The 22,641-nt window shown below is 35.2% G+C and overlaps 1 protein-coding gene across 2 annotated transcripts in view; it reads right to left on the reverse strand.

Annotated features, from left to right (window-relative positions):
- Window positions 1–6,162: 6,162 nt before the first annotated feature.
- The window catches only part of LOC110377829 (protein bric-a-brac 2), a 40,253-nt gene continuing 23,774 nt past the window's right edge, over window positions 6,163–22,641 (reverse strand). Inside the window, exons 8-12 of one of the 2 annotated variants that reach the window (XM_064042696.1) lie at window positions 11,266–11,459; window positions 10,575–10,697; window positions 9,826–9,974; window positions 9,110–9,167; window positions 6,163–8,780 (exon numbers count right to left, since the gene is read on the reverse strand). In XM_064042696.1, coding sequence (XP_063898766.1) covers window positions 8,673–8,780; window positions 9,110–9,167; window positions 9,826–9,974; window positions 10,575–10,697; window positions 11,266–11,459 — 632 coding nt within the window. In that variant the 3' untranslated portion in view covers window positions 6,163–8,672. Of the gene's footprint in view, window positions 8,781–9,109; window positions 9,168–9,825; window positions 9,975–10,574; window positions 10,698–11,265; window positions 11,460–17,586; window positions 18,036–22,641 lie in introns of those variants that run through there. The other variant, XM_064042697.1, reaches the window with a different exon arrangement.

The raw sequence follows: 22,641 nt of genomic DNA on the forward strand, positions 1-22,641 counted from the left end.
AAGTTTTTTATTAGGGTTCCGTACCCAAGTTGTAAAACGACCCTATATTGTTTTCGCTCCTCTGTCCGTTGCGTCCGTCCGTCCGTTTGTCACCAGACTGTATCTCATGAACCGTGATAGTTAGAGAGCTGAAATTTTCATAGATGATGTATTTTTGTTGCCACTATAACAACAAATACTGAAACTAGAATTAAATACATATTTTGGGGTGCTCCCGTACAACAAACCTGATTTTTTGCTCATTTTTCGATATCGATAACGGCTGCAGGTAGATGCGGTTTTATAAATAATAGTAAGGAACCCTTCGTGCGCAAGTCCGACACGCACTTGGCCGGTTTTTTTACTTATGTACCTACAAGTTCTTTTCGTAGCGTAGTACCTATGTAATTATACCAAGTATACCTCCCTACAGTCCCTACACGTTATAATTACAAAATACTTCTAAAAAATACGATTATCGTGTTATGAACAACTAGCTTCCGCCCGCGGCTTCGCCCGCGTCGAGTTCGGTTATATCGCGTTTCCAAGAGAATTCTACAAAGTCAGGGATAAAAACTATCCTATGTTCTTTCTCAAGGTCAACTCTATCTCTGAACCAAATTTTATTAATATCAGCTCAGTGGTTTAGACGTGAAAGCGTAACAGACAGACAGAGTTACTTTCGCATTTATAATATTAGTAGGGATTATTAATAGATACTATTAAAGTTAGTTTGATTGCTTGAATATGCTAATATCAGTAACTGCTGGTCCGATTTTAAAAATCCTTCACTGTAGCTTAAACTATTTACGGAGACAATTTTTTTAATTATTGAGAATTTAAAATTACACCAGCTTGTAAAATACCTACATATATACTGTAATACCTATTATTAAAAAAAAGAGTAACCATGGCGCTTCTTGCCCGTTCTTCTCCATTGAAATCTGCTTTTGGAATGGGCAACTAGAATCATAGAAATACTTATGTAAGTACTTGTAAAGGCCTATATTAAATAAATGATTTTTTTAATCCGGATGCGCGGAGTAGTTATATAGTTCTCAAGGAATACGTTTTTTTTTTATCAGGGAGAAAATCCTCATCGTTTATGGAAGCTAGCCTAAGTATGTACTACCTACTTATAGATATACAGTAAGTACATTCATTTTTCAGTAGGTAGGTACTTAGGTAGGTACTTCGTAAAAAAACAACCCAAATAGATTGAGTCGTTTATTATTCGTAATAGTAGGAAATTAGGATATTTTGTCTAAATATAGAAAAATACATACTTATTCACGCTTTATAGAGCGTAAAGAGCACACAACATACGTTTGTCAGTCACAATGTACGTTTGTCACTATTCTCGGAGGTCATGTCACATCACCTGCATGACGTATTTGACTATTTGTTCGTAGATGTGTCTGTATGTTTGTTCATAAAACTTGTAGGTATATAGCCAGTGCATCATTCAATGTAGGTTTACCTAGAGCACACTGCAAACTTTTAGTCGGCCGATAGTTTGTTTGGGCTCATGAATCAGTATGAAGATGAATGGTAGTACGCACATTACAAAGATCAAGTATTTAGCCGGTTTCAGACTCGATATCGGTTTCAGAGCCGGTATTGAATGAAAACTTTGATTGAAATCAAGATATTCTTTTAAAAAATTGGCAACTGTAGTGTCAACTGTTGGCCGACTGTTTAGTTTCCAGTGTGCCACTCTTCGTGCGTATAATTTGTATAAATATTATAAGTTCTAAGTTCATCAAATAAGTCTAGATAAACATATTAATCGTACGTCATTTTGTTTGTCAAATATAAAGATGCATGAATCTATATTTTTTCGTAATTATCCTGTTTAATTTCGTGACGCTTATGTTGTAGGAAGTCTAGGTAAATGCTAACGAAAATGTGTGAAAACTAGAAATTGATAAGATATTCTTTGAAAAATGTTAATTCACACCTGGATTTGTTTATAGATCTAGGAATTTAGGTAGATACCTAATGTGTAGTGATATTCTAATTTCTTATTAGAAAATGTTTATAAATAACTAATAGGACCTACGTATCATCATCCTCCGAGCCTTGTCCCAACTATGTTGGGGTCGGCTTCCAGTCTAACCGGATGCAGCTGAGTACCAGTGCTTTACATCATTGCCTCATAACCTTAAATAAACGATATTATCCTTTCTTAGAAGGTTAATTCGATAAAGGATTCTATTTGAAGAGTGCTGTAGGATTTAAAACGCAAAAATTCACCAATAGTCGGCGGGAAAATCTGCGGTAAGTAGTATTACGGAATGCATAAACTATAAGAACATGAGGTTAGAAATCAGAGCCAGGTGATATATAGTGGAATAATACGACCAAAGTCGTCAAGGCTAGAAAGAATGTTACTAGTGAGATGACGGCAGATACAAGAATGTGGAAGGAGAAAACATGCTGCGCTGACCACTAAACTTGGTGTAACTAAAATTGGTGTCAGGACAGGAGGATGATTTTAAAGAATAAATGTCATATGTAGCAATGAATTTTAGCCATGGAGAACAAAATGACTAGCGGAGATATCAAAATAAAATCAAAAATCAATCAAGACCAATTTTTGATTTGACAGGCAACCCGAACGTCTCGTTAGTTCTAGTAACTGATCACGTCTACCGTACGTTGCTTGAGCTACAAGAAAGCGCCTGACCTACCTTCCTTATGGCATCTCCGCTATATTTCCTTCCTCTGAGATAAAGTCGCACACTGTTACAGCCTTTGTATCGTCCCACTGCTGGGCTGCGGCCTCCTCTCACACGGAGAAGGATTGAGCATTAATCACCACGCTTGCTCAATGCGGGTTGCTGATTTCAGACTATATAAGTCCAGGTTTCCTCAAGACGTTTTTCCTTTACCTTTTTATCAGCCATTGGTGTCTAAGATATACTTAGAAAGTACATACAAACTTAGAAAAGTTGCATTGGTACTTGCCTGACCTGGAATCGAACCCACACCCTCATACTCGAGAGGTTGGTTCTTTACCCACTAGGCCACCACGACATACGACAAAGTCGCACACAATACGTACTTACCTAAGCAAGTAAATGCTATTGACATTTGCAGTCGTCATTCACACAAACAGAGTTAAGTACACAAACTAAGTTATACTGTTTAATCCTACTTACTAAGTTGATATTAAGTAATCTATGCTTTATGGAAACTAGGTTTTCGCGCGGTTTCGACTCCTTTTCGACTATTACTATTTCACTGTTGGGAAGCTTCAACATTACTGAGTAGGTACCTAACATATCTAGAATAGGTATATTTTGTCCGGGTACGGGAAGTTCCTACCCTAGGACGCAGAAGAAATCGTGGGAAACAACTTGTTGAACAAAAAATTAGTAAGCAATGATATAATTAGGCTGCAATAGACTGAAATGCGGTGCTCGTCAAGTTATAGGTATCATGACTGTTCAACCACTTTGCAAGAAGTAGGTAGAATGGTTATACAAAATTACCCTAATGCTTTCATCTCAAACCATTCCGTCTACCAATGATCATCTTAGAACTAATATTTTTTTATAACAAGTTCTGGCTAAAAGAGAGTGAGTTTCCTGCACAAAGGCATACTTTCCAAGAAAATCAAAAATAATTTATATAGGTATTTGATATCAATCAGGTTTGTATCCCATATAAAATGTAGATGCTAACTTTTATTTATTTTTGTTATTAGATACTTACATACATACAGGAAAAAAGATACACTTAAAATGATAAAACCTACTTAGTGGCTTTTAAATAAAAAAAACAACTTACCAAAAAATTATTGCTTCTTTTGACTGGTTTATGATTCACTTCACTTCGGTTTTTTATTGTGTAGTTAATAAAACATTGTTTTTTATATTCCTGAATCAAAATTAAAGATTTTGAGTACAAAGCACATACAAAAAAACTTAAATTACTTGGGTACACGTGATCTGTTAAAAAAATGTAAAGTACCTACTTAAAAAAAATAACATGCTACTTGAGAGGCCGGTTAAAAACAGTGTAAAATTATAAGCTTTAATTATCCTTTATCATAATTGTTACGGTAAGCAAAAATCAGAAGAAAAAATAATAAACACTATTCATTAATATATTTTTTTCCGAATTGACTAGGTATATCATGTACCCTAGTACTAATAATTATAAGTTGTAATTTGGAAACTCCCTTATTACCCTATATTTTTTTGAAAATTAATAAAAAAAAAATTACCTACAAACTCTAAACTTACCTATTAAATCAAATGACCAATAATTTAAAGCACTCAATATATATACTAACTAGATATATAGGTATATATTTTTTCAAACAAGATTTTTAATAGGAAATATTAAAAAAAAATATTTTATATGATTCCGAGTTGTACCTTATAACGTATCTTGTGAACGACTGTACTGTAAGAAGTTCACAAACACACTGAATGTATTATTATTTAAGTATACAAGTTTAGTCTCGTGTTAGAATCTAAATATTATGATTGTTGTTTAGCAAAAAAAACCGGCCAAGTGCGAGTCGGAATCGCACGAAGGGTTCCGGACCATGATTTAGAAAATTAGCAAAAAATCACCTTTGTTGTATGGGAGCCCCCCAAAAATATTTATTTTATTCTAGTTTTCTGTATTTGTTGTTATAGCGGCAACAGAAATACATCATCTGTGAACATTTCAACTCTCTAACTATCACGGTCCATGAGATACAGCCTGGTAACAGACGGACGGACATAGTAGCGAAAACAATAGGATCCCGTTTTACTCTTTGGGTACGGAACCCTAAAAAACTTATTCGGCACGTAGGTAAGGCATAGGTAAAATCAAATGCGGTTTGTGAATGGTAGATCATCTACGTCGCCTGTCGGGGCTGCGGGATTGTTCGCGCGAGTTACCGCGGCCCTGGTACATAAAAGGCCTATGACGGGACACGACGGTTTTTAGTCAGTAAGAGTCTGACACTCCCTCGCCGCTGCTAACCCACAGCGGGGTCATTTGATGATTTTTGACGTCGTTACAAAAAGTGCATCTACGTCATCTCTCTTACCTAGTTTCGGGAGATGTGGGATCACGGTCTGAGTTAAAGCCAGACAGCCTGACAACCAGTCTCACCGAGAGGTAGGTACCTATTGCGTTCTTTTAGTGGATTTTTATGAACTTTGGCAGTAATTTAGGCGGGTAGCTTTGAACATGTCAGGTTAAAAAATATGTAAATGATGATGATGTTCTCGTGTTAGAAGATTAGCCAACTGCGCAGGACATATTATAGTGCACAAGCATTTGCGCAGACACAGGTGCACTCACTATTCCTTCACTCTGATAGCCCGAATAAGCAAAAAGCTACTTTTTTTTGTCTTGACAAGGGAAGTAGTTTCCCTCAAAAAGGATGCCTTAGTGTATAATATTACTTAGGATCTCCTGTAAATAAGGGATTGTATAGAAATAAAAGGCCACAAACTACACAAAATAGGGTTGTATTCCTGCTGGTATATTAGCTACACTGGCTAGCCGTGACCGCGGCTCACTTCACGGCACTCTCTCTGTCATATACTAGCTGTTACACGCGGTGTTACTTGCCTTTTTAACTTAAATAATAAGGCAGTTGATAGCTAGTTAAATTCAATACTTTTGAATTAAACTATTTGTTTAACTATAACGATAACCAGCCGTACCTATACTTGTCGACTATTGGTTACATCAGAGATTTAACAACTGAAAATGATTTTGTTATAATTAACTAATTATGCAATTTATATGAAGACTTCATAGATTTTTCCTATCATGTATTTATCCTATTTTGCTTAAATTGACAGTCAAAAAGTGAAAATATTTTTTTCCATCAAAACGATTAACAGAAGTGACATTATTTATATATATTATTTTAATCTAAAGTAGTTTATTTCCCAGATATCTTTTTTATACCTCCAGGCCCTCGGGCAACAGCTAATATACCACAGACAAGTTGATATCACAAACAAAAACCATAACTAAGAGCAGTATCTAGATTGACCGGTTGATTCGTTAACAAGTGCAATTTACCCGGCCAATCCTCGCACTGCCCAAACAACGGACATTTCACAAAATTCACAATAACTTAGTAAAAAAAAACAAACAAATTTGTTCAAATGTAATAATAATACTGTTTTTCACAATAAAAAATATCCTTCGTTCAAAAATAGCTGCCGAAACTTAAACTCGTGTAAAAATACTTTTCTCGGCGTACAACGCCATCTATTATTACAAAAATAAAACGATTAGTTCCGCTACTCGACACTGGATGGCGTTAGTGTGCCACTTATTAAATAATACTCGTTTGTGACTGTAATTCGGAATATAAGTATTCAAGTGTCACTTGGTACTTTTATGCCCATTTTCACCAACAAATACCTAAATTTAGGGATCCTCTAAGAGCATTTACGGAACACTTAATAAGAATTTCGTTTTCACCAAAGTTTAAGTGTCCCTTATTACCTATATTATTGGGGGAGCCCTTATTCTAAGTGACACTTAGTAAGGGAAACGTTAAGAGATTGTTGGTGAGAACGGGCATTAGTCTACATGTCTACATTGTGTTTAGTGTAACTTGGCACTAAATAGTGCCCTACAAGGTACCACATTCTACAAAGCCTACACGCTTTCAGATACATGTCAGCTTTGCAATATTTCGCGCGATTTTCATTGGACAATCAATTTTTATTTACTAATTAATCAGATTATTACGTTATTCACAATGTCAAAAATAAAATACAGTATATTAATTATTGCACAGATTTTTTTTGTTGAAAAAATTGTCGCGAAATATTGCAACGCCATATTGCCAATCTACAAATCTATTTTTAAGTAAAAATAGTGACATTGTCTAGACATAAAGGCCACATCTATTACATAATTATATAGTACTTATATAATTAATTATGTACATACTTCTCTATGGTACCACAAAAAAAATGAAAAATTGAGAACGTCCTCCATTTTGTAACGTCGGTTATTTATTAAATAAATACTCTTTAACACACTACAGACTAAACTAAACAGTCGGCCTACAGTTGAGAAACTTTTTTAAAGAAAATCTTGCTTCAAATCAAAGTTCTCAGTCGGTCTGATACCGGCTAAATACCTGATCTTTGTAATGTGCGTACTACCATTCATCTTCATACTGATTTATGAACCCAAACAAACTATCGGCCGACTAAACGTTTGCAGTGTTCGGGTACTTTTAAACAGATTTACCGGTACATGTTAAATTAAAATTGGAGTAATTTTACAAATTGTCTTAAAAAATTTGCAAAAAAAAGTTTTTTCAAGAAAATCAGGCAGTCTTCCAATTAGGCCCAATTTAAAACTGAAATGTGGTTGAAAGCACTTTTGTAATCAGTAAAATTATTGTTTTTATCAATACGAGATCTTTTCCTCAATATATTTTAACACAGCTTTAATATAAAAGATCACTTTATGAGATTTTAAAAAGTTAAATTATTTTTACATAAAAAACGTTTGGTTTTCCAAAAGAGTTTGTATAGCATAAAAATTATGAATGCCTTGCCCATTGGTGGGCAAAATTATTTTCGAATTGTTTATTATAATATTACACGGCTACATTATATATTTTATACAAGTAAGTTACTGAGATTCTAAATTCTAATATTCACAGTTTATATTTTTTAGATTAATTATATATCTTACTTATGGCGTAAGTCAGGTGTTATTTTCGTTAATTATTAATGTTCAATACTTAAACCCAAGTTCAACATAAACGTCAGTTTTTCAACAACTAATTATTTAAAAAGTTGTTTTAAGAAAATCAATGCCGAGCCTTTTTCCAACTATGTTGGTGTCGGCTTCCAGTCTAACCAGATGCAGCTGAGTACCAGTGTGCCACAAGGAGCTACTGCCTATCTGACCTCTTCAACCCAGTTAACCGGGCAACCCCTTGGTAAGACTGGTTGTCTGATTTTCTAGCTTCTGACTACTCGTAAAACGTTCAGAGAAAGAGTTCAGTTCGTTTTCAGAAAAACTGACGTTTATGTTGTCGGTTAACTTGGGATTTTCCACCGGAGAAATGTCTTTTTATTTCATTTAAAAAGTTATGGCCACGAAATAGTGTACCTTTAGGGTACACAGATTATACAATACAATACATACATATTTAAGGCCTTCTATCCATGTATACACCTTTACACATTATGGCATACTCGTGTATTTTCTAAGGCATTCACTTCACGTGTTCAATTTTACCTTATACAAGTATTTTTTAAAGTCGTTTCATGTAAAATACTGTAGATTTAGTCACAATGCCGGATTTTCAGTCAAGAAGTAATATTATTTTTGAAAAAACTCGTCATCACTGTTATATATATTTTTTTAACTTCATACATTTGTATAGACTGGAAGCCGACCCCAACATAGTTGGGATAAGGCTTGAGAGACTGTCCCAGTCAAAACATTGTTTACTTGAAAAATGATTAGAATTTTTCTACAGATCTTAGGATACCAATGTCTCAAGTTTACAAAGTTATATACTTGATTTCTTCAGTACTTCGCGGTGGGGTCAACTTTAATATGGGGTCAACCTCACAACGGTATCATGTTAATAATATCACCAACTTCACGACGGGGTAACTTTATGGTGAGGTCCAATTTGAGTTGGGGTCAACTTTGTGTTGGGGTTAACTTTAATTTGGGGTCTACTGCGCGGGGGGGTCTTCGTCGTCTGCCCTGAGGGCTACCATGTCTGGTAGCTTGAAATGCTGCATGTGGAAGGGTGGTTCTGGACTGCTACATGGTCTATTTGGCTGTGGAGAGATATAATTATTATTGTACAGTATTTATGGTCGCCTCCAAACAGGTATCTGTGGAGATCTAAGGGGGAGGCCTATGTTCAGCAGTGGACGTCCTATGACTGAGATGATGATGATGATTGATTATTGATTATTTATAAGTAACTTTACTATTAATCAGAGTGTCCATAACTCAACTGATTTTGATGAAATCAACTCAAGAGACATCCTTAGTTTTCGCTCATCTAAACTTAAGTTCGGCGAAAACTAAGGACGTTTAATAATTATCAAAGAAGTTTTATTATTTTAGTCCAATATGCAGCACTATGCTGAGTAATGCTTACCGCGGTACTACGCCCTCTTCTACGTCGTGGTAGAATGCCTTTCCGCGCCATGAAAAATCTGTAAAAAAAGACAATTAGACAAACTATTGTTTTAGACACTTTCAAAAAGCAGCCTGTAGTCTGGTTGGTGATTGAGTGATTGATACACCCGTGCATCGCAGCACGTTAATATCGGTCCTGCTTGTGATCTCTGTCCGGTGGTGTCGGATTGTCGTCCCATCGCGCTATGAGAGTGAAGGAATAGTGAGTGCACCTGTGTCCAAGCAAATGTGCCTGCACTATAATAATGTCCTGCGCAGCTGACTGATCTCCTTATATGAGAACAGCCGCCGTGATCGACAAAAGGACTTGGCTGCCATTAGAGATATATTACAGGATATGTTCTGATGGATAGAGTAAAGGCTCGGGAGATGACGCTTACCCACTGACCTCTATATTTACCACTGGACAGGCTGTTGTCAACGTGCTTTTGTGCCCGTTTGATAATCGCCATTTTGGCGCTGTTTGACGTAGCGAGTGTTCGTGGTACTAAAATTATTTTACAGTGAACCAATGAACAAACACTTCTCTCACAGCCATTTGAAATTATACGTCAAAATTAGTTCTGTGAACACTCGCTTAGACGATATTGGCGCTTCAAATGGGCACAAAAAAATTGCTGTCAAACGTACGGAACAGCCTGTCCAGTGTATAAATATAGAGGTCAGTGCGCTTACCGTATAGTGGAGATGGGTATGTTGAACTGCTCGGAGACAGTCTGGAAGGTGAGGCCGCGGCTGACGCAGTCGGCGGCCTGCCGGAGCACCACCTCGCTGCGACGGATGCGCTTGTTCATGCTGTACTCCGTCGGTGGGGAGGATATGTTCTGACGAGGTGAAAATGGACATTTTAAGGATCCAGACTTTATAAAACAGCGTAGGTCTAAAAAGATCTCATGAAACGTCTACTCTATACTATATCATTGAACATCTTTAGCAGTCAGAAGCCAGTAAGTTTGACAACTGACAACCAGTTTTATCTAGGGACATTGAGTTGCCCGGGTAACTGGGTTGAGGAGGTCAGAGAGGCAGTCGCTCCTTGTAAAGCGCTGGTACTCAGCTGCATCCTGTCAGACTGGAAGTCGACCCCAACATAGTTCGGAAAAGGCTACGCAGGTGACCAAGTGTGTCATAAGGCAGATACAACATTATGTCGCAGTTTGAAGCGCACATACCCAAATATGTACGTGCACTTACATAGCTACGTATGTGTGTGTCCCTACATCTATACATACTTTCTGCCTTAAGTATTATTATAGCGATTCCATTTTCCTGTAAGGTTCTTGTCCGTTCTCGGACACACTACACACACGAACACTATACTCGGCTGCATCAGGTTAGACTGGAAGCCGACCCCAACGTAGTTGGGAAAAGGCTTGGGAGATGATGATAAATGCTTGTGGCGGTGTAAATGAAGTAATACATACCTGTGCCTGATCGCCGACGTGTATGACATTGACGGAGGCGGACGAGGGTCGCAGGACAGGCCCTATCGTCATGATCTTGGGCCTGATCTCGCGGAAGTGCGGTGGACTTTGTAAGTGTAACGCCTGGAAATATTTTAAAGGGTAATTAGCTAATTTGAGCTTTCTCTTTGGTTGTCTAAAGTATTTTAAACCGATTGAGATGTCCTTTTGGTACGATAAGCGGTTCAAGGGTAAAAATTATGTGGGCAAGCGCAGTAGATGTTTCTCTTGAATTTTTTTTTTAATTCGGTATTCGTCGTATTCGTGAATACATCTAATAGTTACTTTATTAATTCTACCCTTTCTCGGGAAAACCACTCCCCGCAAACGGGTCAAAAGCATATGCTTTTATGAAAGCATATATATGCTTTTATCAAAGCATATATATGCTTTAACAGTTCAGTACTTTTTTACGTGAAAGCGCGACAGACAGACACTTCTTCACTACTTCCGCATTATATTAGGTAAGGCACATTTTCACCGACAACCGACACCGTCAATCTTGAAATATTTTTTTACTTTGCAAAATGCTTGTGAATATTCATAGTAAACAGTTGTTTAAAGAAAACTGACGTTTATTTTGTCAGTGAGTTTGGGTCAGTGAACCTACAATTAAAAATTACTTAAATTACACTTTTTCCGTCATACTTACGTTATTAACATGTCGTATAATAAATGCGGGTGGCTCATCGCGCGTATCGTACGTGTGGTCAGCAGGGGGTCTAGCCACGCCCCCCTCCCCCGGGGTCTGTGGGGGGAGCTCCCCTCCTCCCACCGCACCACCCCGCTCAGGTTCCGTGTCAGATGGGCTGTCGTATTGACACTGGACGTTGGCTATCGGGAACTCTGTGACAATTGTTAAAATACACTTCAAACTACCCGCCGACGTCCGATAAATCGGTGACCGATTTTTTGTAGGAGAAACATAGGACATACAGATAGTAATAGTACAATGTAGTCGACTTACAAAAAGTCAGTCAGAAAGTCCAACAAAAATCGGGCAATTTATCGGTGCTGCAAAAAGTCTGACGTGGGCGAGTAGCCTTAACGTCATTATTTAGTAACACAAAACTAAATTTTAAACATCGGTACCGATAAAGATTATAATTATTTTTGGTATAGAGTTTGTACTTTGGAGATATTTATATGTTAAAAGTTCTGATAAAGCAGAAATGTACAGAATTAAAAAAGAGCGCTTTCAGAAAGGCAGATTTTCTGTTCGCTCGGTTTAGTAATTAAAGAAAATAAATGTGATTACCTTCTTTTTAAATAATAGTCTGCAATATGGCATAGGTTAAGAGTGTATAAGGAAAGAAAAAGACAAAGATACACGACAAAATTCATTATAATTAATTATTATCCGTAGATACAGTCACCCGTAACACATAGCGTTTATATACTGTCACCTTATGTATATTCCCACTGAATACGACAAGTTTCCCGTTACATATGACTACATTCCCAGTGGGTACGACAAAATTCCCATTAAAAACAACATCATTCCCATTAGATTCGACAACTTCCCCATTACATACGTGGTCGTTCCCATTACAAAAGACCACATTCCCAGAGGAATAGAAATTTAAAAAAAAGGCCAGAAAATATAAAATCATGCTGTAAAACTTGCATATAACACAGACAAATATTTTTGGTATCTGCTGTTAAGTCTACATTGCTAACACTGGAGTGATTAAATTCGAATCAGTAAATTAGTTATACATATAACTTTTCTACGAGGTAGATATGAGTTAGGTATAAGAGATAGGAAGAAAGCAAAAATTTATAAGAATTATAATTATAAGAATTACTTATTCATATTTTTTTTTCATTAGAATACTGAGCGTATTTTTTCACTAGAATACTGAGCGTATAGGAAAGTGTATACGTAACAAAAAAAAAACATAAATCGTATCCAATGGGAATATTCCCATTTCAGTTATACAATAATTACCTATCATTATAAATTATTTCCCTTAATATTTAGTTAAGTACAATTATTACACGACTCATATTAATTAATAATTATTTTGGCTTATTGTAAAATAAGTAGGTACACGAAAATTTTACTAGTTACAGTATAAAAAAAAGATTGTAAAAATAAATTATATTTTAGTATTATTTTATAAATTAATTAAGTAACCAATATTGCCGCATGGTCCCGGCTGTTTAAAAGCCATTCCTTGAACGTACATACAGAAAACACATATTTTTATGTAGCTAAAATAAGCTACCTTTCCATATAAAATTCTAAAGGTGCGTTTTATATGCCAGCTGCCGACTGCACTTGCAGTGACTGCATGAAAACTTGATATCTGAGGGCGTTTCGATCCAAAACCATCCTCCGACCCTTTTTCTCAACTATGTTGGGGTCGGCTTCCAGTCTAACCGGATGTAGCTGAGTACCAGTGCGCCACAAGGAGCGACTGCCTATCTGACTTCCTCAACCCAGTTACCCGAGCAACCCAATACCCCTTGGTTAGACTGGTGTCAGACTTATGCTTCGGTTTCATGTAAATACATACAAACCAGTAGTGTAGCTGCGGCCGACTTCATGTAGTCGCGGCATGTGCGATCGGCAGTTGGCATACAAAATGTACCTTAAAAAAATAAACTTAAAGAAAATAAGAGTATAAAATTTGGTTTAAGTAAAGATTTTCAGAGTAATTGAAAAATAAAGAATTCATTTTATCTAGTTCTTATTAGTTGTTTTTTTCGTTATTGCTGTAAAATTCACCATTATAAAAAACCTCATCATTTATCTATACGTTTCGATAAACTAATAGTTTTCTAATCACTTTATCCTATAGTTATATAAATTATCCTATTTAAGTATACGGACTAAAAACGCTATTTATTTTACGACTTAGTTAAATACAAAAATACAATTATTCACTCGATAATAATTAAGTATACAATATGTTACAAATTATGGCCCAAGTTCTCCGACAACATAAACGTCAGTTTTCTTTAAACAACTGTTTACTATGACTTTTTACGTTCAATTTCTAAGTAAATAGATACATACGATTCGCATCCGACTGAGATCCAATCAAGACTCAATTACCATTGAAGTGTTTGTGGTATTTCGTTTTTTTTTCTTTGAAATAAACACTTTTATCCTTTTCTGTGATTCAATAATTAATATTTTTGTCTGCAAATAATTTGCATTTGCAATATGATTGCGAGCTACCGTATAAACCAAAATGGCAGACCAATCGCAAACCAATCAAATGTCATTGGAATACGATTGGTCTCATATTAGTAACAGAATGTCCGATATGGTTGTTTAAACCATATCGGGCAATCTGCTTTTGCGATTCAATTTTGACATTATAACTTAGAAGAATCGGGTCCCAGTTGTTTGCAAAAAGAACGGACGTTTATATTGTTGGTGAACTTAGGCTTAAGTACCACAATTATTTATCTATATTTATATTCAAATTACTCACTATTAGTCGTTGCCAGTGAAAAAAAACTCAACAATTATTATAAATAATCAACAAACAAAAAAAGTTATAATTTACTAAATATTTGGATTGAATTAACACTACTTTGGCGAATTAGGAACTAAAAATAATAATTATTTGACTTATAGTTTATAAATTATTTGACTTATAATTTATAAGTTATATACTGGGTAAAGTACTATAATATTAGTCAGTTTAGTTGATTCTATTCAGCCGAATAGTCGATTAGTCAGTAAAGTAAAAATTTCAGTAAAAAAAAAATCGTATAAAATATTTGGTTAAAACCATGGAGTACAAAATGACTAGAGGAGACGTCATAACGCAAAATCTTCTAACGCGGTGTCCTGCGTGAGCGACGAACGCGACGCGACGCGACGCAACACGACGCGACGTAATGCGACGCGATGCTATACGCGACAGATGTCCTACGTGATTTTGGTCATTACTTCTCAAATCATGGAGAAGTTGTGTTACAATTTTGCTTGAAAGTTCATATTTAAAGTACAGACAGCAACAATCTTCCAACTTGTTTGTACTAATAAACGATTTCTTTAATATTTATGTTTTTTTTGTCCCACAACAATCAACGCTTCTGAATAGTTCGCGGTGTCGCGTCTGGTCGCCCTCAAAACAAGTACGCGTTACGTCGCGTCTCGCCGCAGACTGTCACATAGGCCGCATGTAGGGAATTCCTTTGAGTTGATCGCGTTCGTCGCGTTCGCAGCGTCGCGTCGCGTCGCGTTCGTCGCTCACGCAGGACACCGCGTAAGAAAGTAGCGCGACAACATGCGGGGCGAGGGGGACGAGGAACGTTACTAGCTCCGCCCTTACACGCCTTCTTCTGTCTATTATTTTCAAAATAAAATCACCAATCAATCAAGGACAATCTTTGACAGATTGGTTTTGATTTGACAAGGAACCCGAACGCCTCGTTAGTTCTAGTAACTGATCCCGGCTACCGTACGTTGCTTGAGCTACAAGAAGGCGCCTGACCTACCTTCCTTATGGCATCTCCGCTATATTTACTTCTTCCGTGGTTAAAAAGACAAAGTATAGATTATTCTGACTAACCGATTAATCGGAATAAATCTAGTTTTTGGTCGCGTATAAACTATTGGCACTTAGTAACATTGTAAACGTGTAGTTTTATTATAAACATAATATTTTAATTCACAACAGAATTATTAGCATTGACAAACATTGATGTGAAACTCAAATTGGGTCGCTGTAGCCATTTTACAAATAATATATTATTATCTGTTCCCCGTTATCTTCAGGGAAACACTTCACGCACTAGGATAAAAAGAAGCCTATATCTTTGAATTCTGGTATATCTGTGTACCAAATTCCATTAAATTTGGTTCAATCGTTTTGGCACGAAAGCCAGACCAAACACAAATTGACATATTTTTAGTGACAATTGCAAGGGATACTTTTAAAGGAGGAAATCAATCCGTTTCTTATATTCATGGCATAAACAACCCAAATGAGTTTCATTAGATTTTTCACAAATAATAATTAAAGTATAGTTTTTTTTCTAGCGCCAAAAACGCCTGCACAATTTGTAAAACATTATAAAAAAGTCAATATTCACACATCATCAGATTTTTTCAAATCTATTAATTTATCAAAGCCCAATTTCACCGACAACATAAACGTCAGTTTTCTTAAAACAACTGTTCACTATGAAGTTACACATTCAATTTTCAAAGTAAACGGTTGTTTTATGAAAACCGGACGTTTATGTTGTCGGTGAAAATGGGCTTTAATGAGCGTTGATAAAATCATATAAAGTAGGTACATAAATCGTTAAGTTTAAATTAGACTAGACACATAGATTGGGGCATATCTTTACATAAAAAAAAAAACATAATTGAAAACCTCCCCTTTTTTAGAAGACGGTTAAAAATGCCCAAAATACTGGCAAAAGAGTACATAATAATAATGGCGTCCTAGCCTCTCATAAAAGGAGATCAGTCAGCTGCGCAGGACATATTATAGTGCACGCACTTTTGCTTGGACACAGGTGCACTCACTATTCCTTCACTCTCATAGCGCTATGGGACGACAATCCGACACCACCGCAGAGAGACCGCAAGCAAGGCAAGGTTTATAGACATTACGTTATTTAACTATTGAGCAGACACTGAAGGGATTAACATACATAAATGTGTAATAAAAAATATATTAAAGTGACCCCTTAAATGTTACCATCTTGCTGGAGAGTTTGTTGCGCCACTTTTTCTTCCCAGCAATAACAGACAGGAAGTGGTGAAGGGTGGGCGTTTTGGGGGCCTGTCTCATGTAATTTTGACATTCTAAAAGTGCTGCTTTTCAGCCTACTTTTTAATTAATGCTTTTTGATTTGTTGGTAAAGTAAAGATATGCCCAAAATGAATTCGCTACAATAATCTTACGTCCGACATCTATGCTCGTTGATTCTTATTTCTATTCTCCCTGTAGGTATACATAACTATCAAATATTATTATAATTCAAAATAAAGTCACTCAATAATACTATTTTAGTGACCAGCGTATTCCTTTTCTGACTTACGTCATTTCGCAATCGATAGAAAGAGACATACCGGGTGTCGTACCACAAAAGCTTTTAAACGCCTGTTGAACACGTGTCTAAAAAAATTGACAGATTATGGCGTTGACATAAGGTCACTTTTGCATAACACTTTTTTAGACAAGTGTTCAACAGGTGTTTACGTTTTTGTAGGAAGGCTGTTAGTTATTTTTGGACATGCATAAAACTTTTGAAAATCTAAAACTTAATTTCATTTCTTTTATAATACTTAATTCAATGCGAATTTTATACCACCGATTTAAACTGTATATTAGAATATTTTTTCTCATTGATTTAGGGCCAAGTTCAACGGCAACATAAACGTCAATTTACTTGTAATGAATTTTGAAAGTCATTTTCAAAATAATGGAACTTGGGATTTAGAGTAATATCCCTGTTAGGCAGCTAAAATATTTATTATTGTGTGACTTTAATTTGGTAAACGGCCTCTAATCTTACAGCAGTTTAAGTATATTGATAGCAAAATCTATATTATTTCGTTTCGAAATGAAAATACTTTACGGTTAGATAGTTATGGCGTGTTTTACCATGTTCGGTGTGAATTTGGGGTCTCATTTTACGAAATTTCAAATCTGTTAGTAAGATATAATAAAAAATATCGATAACGCTAGGAAAATACTAAAAGAATCCAGCATGCAATTAGATACTAAACCAGGATTTAGGATTTCAAAATTAAAATCCCTTATATTTTGGCATTTCCTTTGGGAATAGTTTTTTTGCGATTGACTTAACATATAAGAATTATATAAGGACATGTAAAAAAAACAATATACGTAAAACGAGCCCCATTTTCAACCGAGCTACTTACACATAACATTTGGCAAGATAACTTCGAAATACTCAAACATTACTCAACTTCAAGTACCTACTACTTAAATCTGTAGCAGAAATTAACATAATAAGTATGACAGAGATAAACTTAATTTTTCAACAGTTCTTAAAATTGAGTAACCTTTCAGCATCCAGCCGTAACTTACAACGTATCTTCAAACTTAGTAGACCCCCTTTCCACCATTAGATCCAAAGGATCCAAAATCTGGGTCCTCGCACCGCGCCTACCTTTCGAAAACTGACTCTTAATATCATATTTCTCCATCCAATTCCTTAAAGTCTTTCTCGGAACTCCATACTTATTAGACGCGGCATACACACTATATCCTTTTTTCACAGCTATAAGGGCATCACGTAGATGTTGCGACGAGTATTGCTTGTAAGATTTCTCTTGGAAAACGTCTGTTTCTATATTGACGATCTCATTGGGCCTTCGTCCGACCAAACGGGGTCTCGCGTGGATGTTTAGAGGAATGCCGTGGTCCATATCGATAAAATGGCGCGTTACTATCTCAGTGGACGTTCTGACACCTGGAACAAGCAAGGTCAAGAAACCGCCCTTTAGAATGACAATTAAAATTATAAATAAAATAGAATTAAGATGGAGAAATGGGCGTTTCCTTTCCTGGCTTCTTACAGGCAGCTGTAATGGATAAAATATTCTTATTCTTTGACACTTTTGATATCAAAAAAGTCGTAACTTTTCTAAGGAAATGTTACGACTTTTGATGCAAAATGGTGTCTGAAAGAATAAGAGTATTCTATCCATCGATAAGTCTAAAGTACAGCTATAAGATAGTTCACTCTGTTTTATTCTAAATCTACTTAATTAATAAATATTGCTAAGTTTTATAGATCTAAAAGGCCATTTAAGGCTTTAAAATATAAAGGAGTTTTAGGAAAACTACATGGTTTAAAGTAAAGAAAAAAATATATGGGTAACAAAATAATTATTTTATCTTTTGAAAAGAGTGAACTATCTTTATAAAATTATAGGGGATGCATGCGTTTTGTAAAAAGCGAGGAAAAGACGCTCTCTGGGTTTATTTGGGATTTGAATTATTCATATATCTTTTTTTAATAAGTATAAAACGCTTAAAAATATATCAAAGTCTTAACTGTAACGTCAAATTAAATCGGGTAAAAATCATAAGCGGATCGATCAATAAATTCAAATTCCGACTGACAAAAAAAGTCCCATAAAAAAGTCGGGAATTTAAATCAGCCACAAACATTCAAGTGGTCAGAAAGACCAAAAATTATAATATTGAGCGAAAAAAAATCATCATGTTATTATCATTAGTCAACGCAGCATGTTTTCTTCCATTACTCAAATCTGAGTTACGCCCAAATTCATCAACAACATAAACGTCAGTTTTCTTAAAACAACTGTTTACTATGAATTCTCACGTTCAAGTGTCAAAGTAAACAGTTGTTTTAAGGAAAACGAACGTTTATGTTGTCGATGAAATTGGCCCTTACCCCTTACCCCGTACTTACACAATGTAAGTTGCTTCCATAAAAATAATGTTAACATCTTTCGTAATCTGTAATAAATTAAGCGACTAACGAAGCGGTTTTATATTTGTAAATTTCGTAAGCCACGTGTAGAAAAAACTGTAAGTGTAAAGAGGGCGCTAAGTGACAAAAAATATATAAAATATTGTGAAAATAAAACGACCAATAAAGACAGTAAACCTCAATTTAATTGAAACATAAATAATTATACAATCGGTAGAGACACGTTAAGTACAACCGGTGAAATGATTCACAGCGGATTTCAATAACCTATCCATCCTGTTTTTTGCGATTAGAGATTAAAATCATTTTTTAGTGATAAATCATGAAATGACGGCTCCCGCTGTGGGTGCAGCGTGAGGGAGTGTCAGACTCTTACTGACTAAAACCCACCATGTTCCTTCTTAAGCCCTTTATGTACCAGCGCCGCGGTAACTTGCGCGAACAATCCCGCAGCCCCAACAAAACAATTTATACCTATGAAGTTTCAATATCCAATCGCAAAACAGCGATGGATCGGTTATTGGAATCCGCAGTTAATTTGCCAAACGAATGATCGCGACAACATAATACTGCTTACAAACATACAATACAGCTGAAATATAGCTTTCATTGTCAACTGGTTTTATATTATTACTAGATTACCTGTGGTTTTACTCGCGAATCGAGGGAACTACTTCCCGTACTAGGATAAAAAGGAGGCTATATGTTACTGTGATATATAAGCTATGTTAATACAAAGCTTTAGCAAAATCCATTCGGTAGATTTTGCGTGAAAGCCGATCAAATTCATACAAACTATCGCGTTTATAGAAGGGCTGAAAACTATTTTATTCACTTAGGTCTAAAAATATTGATTTCTATTTATACCTATCTATAAGTCAATATATCAGGCTTTATGAAGTCGTTACTACTGGCTTCGGATTTCGCTATCCATTTAATAATAATAATTTGTTTGGTTGAACACGTTAATCTCAGTAACTACTGCTCCCATTTCAAAATCCCTTTCAATATCATATAGCCAATTTATTTAGGAAGGCTACATGCTACTTTTTATCAAAATTCACGGAGTAGTTCTTTGGGGACGCAAGCTTAATTGCAGGAACCTAAAGTCTTCGAAACTACTAAACCGATTTGCAAATCACTTTAGCTGTTGGAAAGCTACACTCTCTCTGAGTAACATAAGCTATATTTTATCCCGGTACGGGCAGTAGTTTCCACGAGACACGGGTGAAACCACAGAAAGTAAATAGTGCATACAAAACCATTTGACAATGACGACCGCAAGGCTTAGCATTAATACAATGTATAGTATATATCTACAGTAGACTTAAAACTATATTATTATGTATAGTATGTATATATTTATATACTAGTAGGCACTTCATGGGTTATAGCGTGTTTTGTATATTTTTGTGGGTAGTTTGAGATTTTAGATTCAATTCAGCCACTTTTTATACAGAAAACCTTTACCGTCGTACCTCAAAAACTTAAACTTCTGTTGAACACTTGTCTAAAAAAAATTCAGATTATGACGTTGAAATAGGGTCCGTTTTGCAACCACAGTTTTTTAGACAAGTGTTCAACATATGTTTAAGTTTTTGTAGTAAGACTATGTGAAGGTCTAAAAAATTAAAAAGGCTTCACAATACAAAAGTGGCATACATCCCGTATTTTCAATTCTTATAAAATAATTCCACAAAAATATACAAAACACGTTTTTTACAAGAGAATAAAAACTAAAACCATTAGAAACAGTATTATTTGATAGGAACGTAGGTAGTATAGGCCATTTAATGTGGCTATTCGCCGGATAGTTAACCGAGGGGATAGTTAGGGATAGTTAACCAAGGGGATAGTTACTTAACCGTTGTGATGGTATGCTATCCGAATAGCTAAGATACGGGTCAATTATTACTAATGCAGTTTACTTATAAAATATTGTATTCTGAGATAGTTAGCCGGAGTGACAGTAAACTTAGGCCTAATTTCACCTAAGTTATGTTGGTAATTGGTCGGTTAAATTAAACAACGACTATCTGTCATGGCGAAGCGGCAGTTTTAGAAAGGATACTTCTTATCTAAGCTTGCTTTGGGAATCAATCTTTTTAAGAATTTAACTTACAAGTAAAATCTTTACTTTGAAGTATTGAAGATTTTCGTTTATGATAAGCAGCCGTTTTTTTTTTAACTGGTGTTTAACCTTGTGGGTAAAAATGGGCCTAAGTCTGTCACCAATTCACACAAATCAGATAGTTTCACTAGCCCCATATGAAAAAATATAACCAGAAGGATAGAAAGACTAGCTTACCTTATCGGGATAGTTGAATTTTATTTTAACCATCGTGACAGTTAACGGTCGGGATAGTCGGTACTTTACTTACTTTCGAAAAATAAGGAACAATAATGCAAATTGTAATTGATTTAACTTTTCTCGTATTTAAGTATTAAGGCCTATAACGTATACTCAGATAATATGGATTCAAATAATTTGGTAATCAAAATGTACGGGCAAGACTGGTTGTCAGGCTTACTGGCTTCTGACTACCCGTAACGACTGCCAAAGATGTTCAAATGACAGCCGGGACCTACAGTTTATCGTGCCTTCCGAAACACGGAGGAACTCGTCATGACAAGATGGGAACGCGTCAAGCGTTGCTTAACCTTATGACCGATCGACCCGTGCGGGTGCCACGCAAAATTTTGATATCCAAATTATTTCGAAAAATCCACAAATACTGAATAAAGTTTAAAAATCTCAATATAATCGATGCCCAAACATAATTACTCCTAATTAAGTACAATTATAAAATACTATATTTATATAATCATATACTTATGTATAATATAAATAAATTAATACAAATATAGGTAATAAATTTATAATAATTGTTAAGCCGTTTTTTTTTAATCATTATTTCGCTGTGGTCATTATTTTTTAACACATGTTTTTTAACCGACTTAAAAAAGGAGAAAATGTTTTTGGTTTTAAAATTTCGTTGCCAATACATGTATAAAATTTTGAAAAATTATGATTTTTTCAAAAACTTGACCACAGCAAAATATAAAAAGCTTAATATAATTTTATAATATTAAACACTAAAAATTTCATTTTAAGTCTTTTCTTTATATATATCTGGACGAAGTCCTACCAAGCACTCAGTTTTTGAATAAAGGCCAATCATTTCATTTTTATATAATAATTATATTTAATTTTACAACTAATTTATTACACGAACATATAACGACAAACTTACTAATAAATAATTGTGGGTTATGTCTCAAAAGTTTAAAAGAATATAACTATTTACCAATTGTAAAAATGTCGTTGGTGTACTTTATTGAATAAATAAATAAAAAGTGGGAGATTTTATTATCATGGCAACACTGCAATAACCATTTTTTATTTGAGTTTAATATAATATTTACCCTTGAAATGGGAGATTTTATTATCCCGACAACACTGCTCAAAAACATTGAATTTGATATATTTTTTTTGAAGTCCCATTTTTTGAATGAATTAATATTTACCCCTTTTTTTTTTATCGACGTAAAATCATCAAATGACCCCTCCCGCTGTGGGTTACGCGCGGTGAGGGAGTGTCAGACTCTTACTGAC

Source organism: Helicoverpa armigera, chromosome 29 (assembly GCF_030705265.1).
Source record: "Helicoverpa armigera isolate CAAS_96S chromosome 29, ASM3070526v1, whole genome shotgun sequence".
Classification (NCBI taxonomy): Eukaryota; Metazoa; Arthropoda; class Insecta; order Lepidoptera; family Noctuidae; genus Helicoverpa; species Helicoverpa armigera.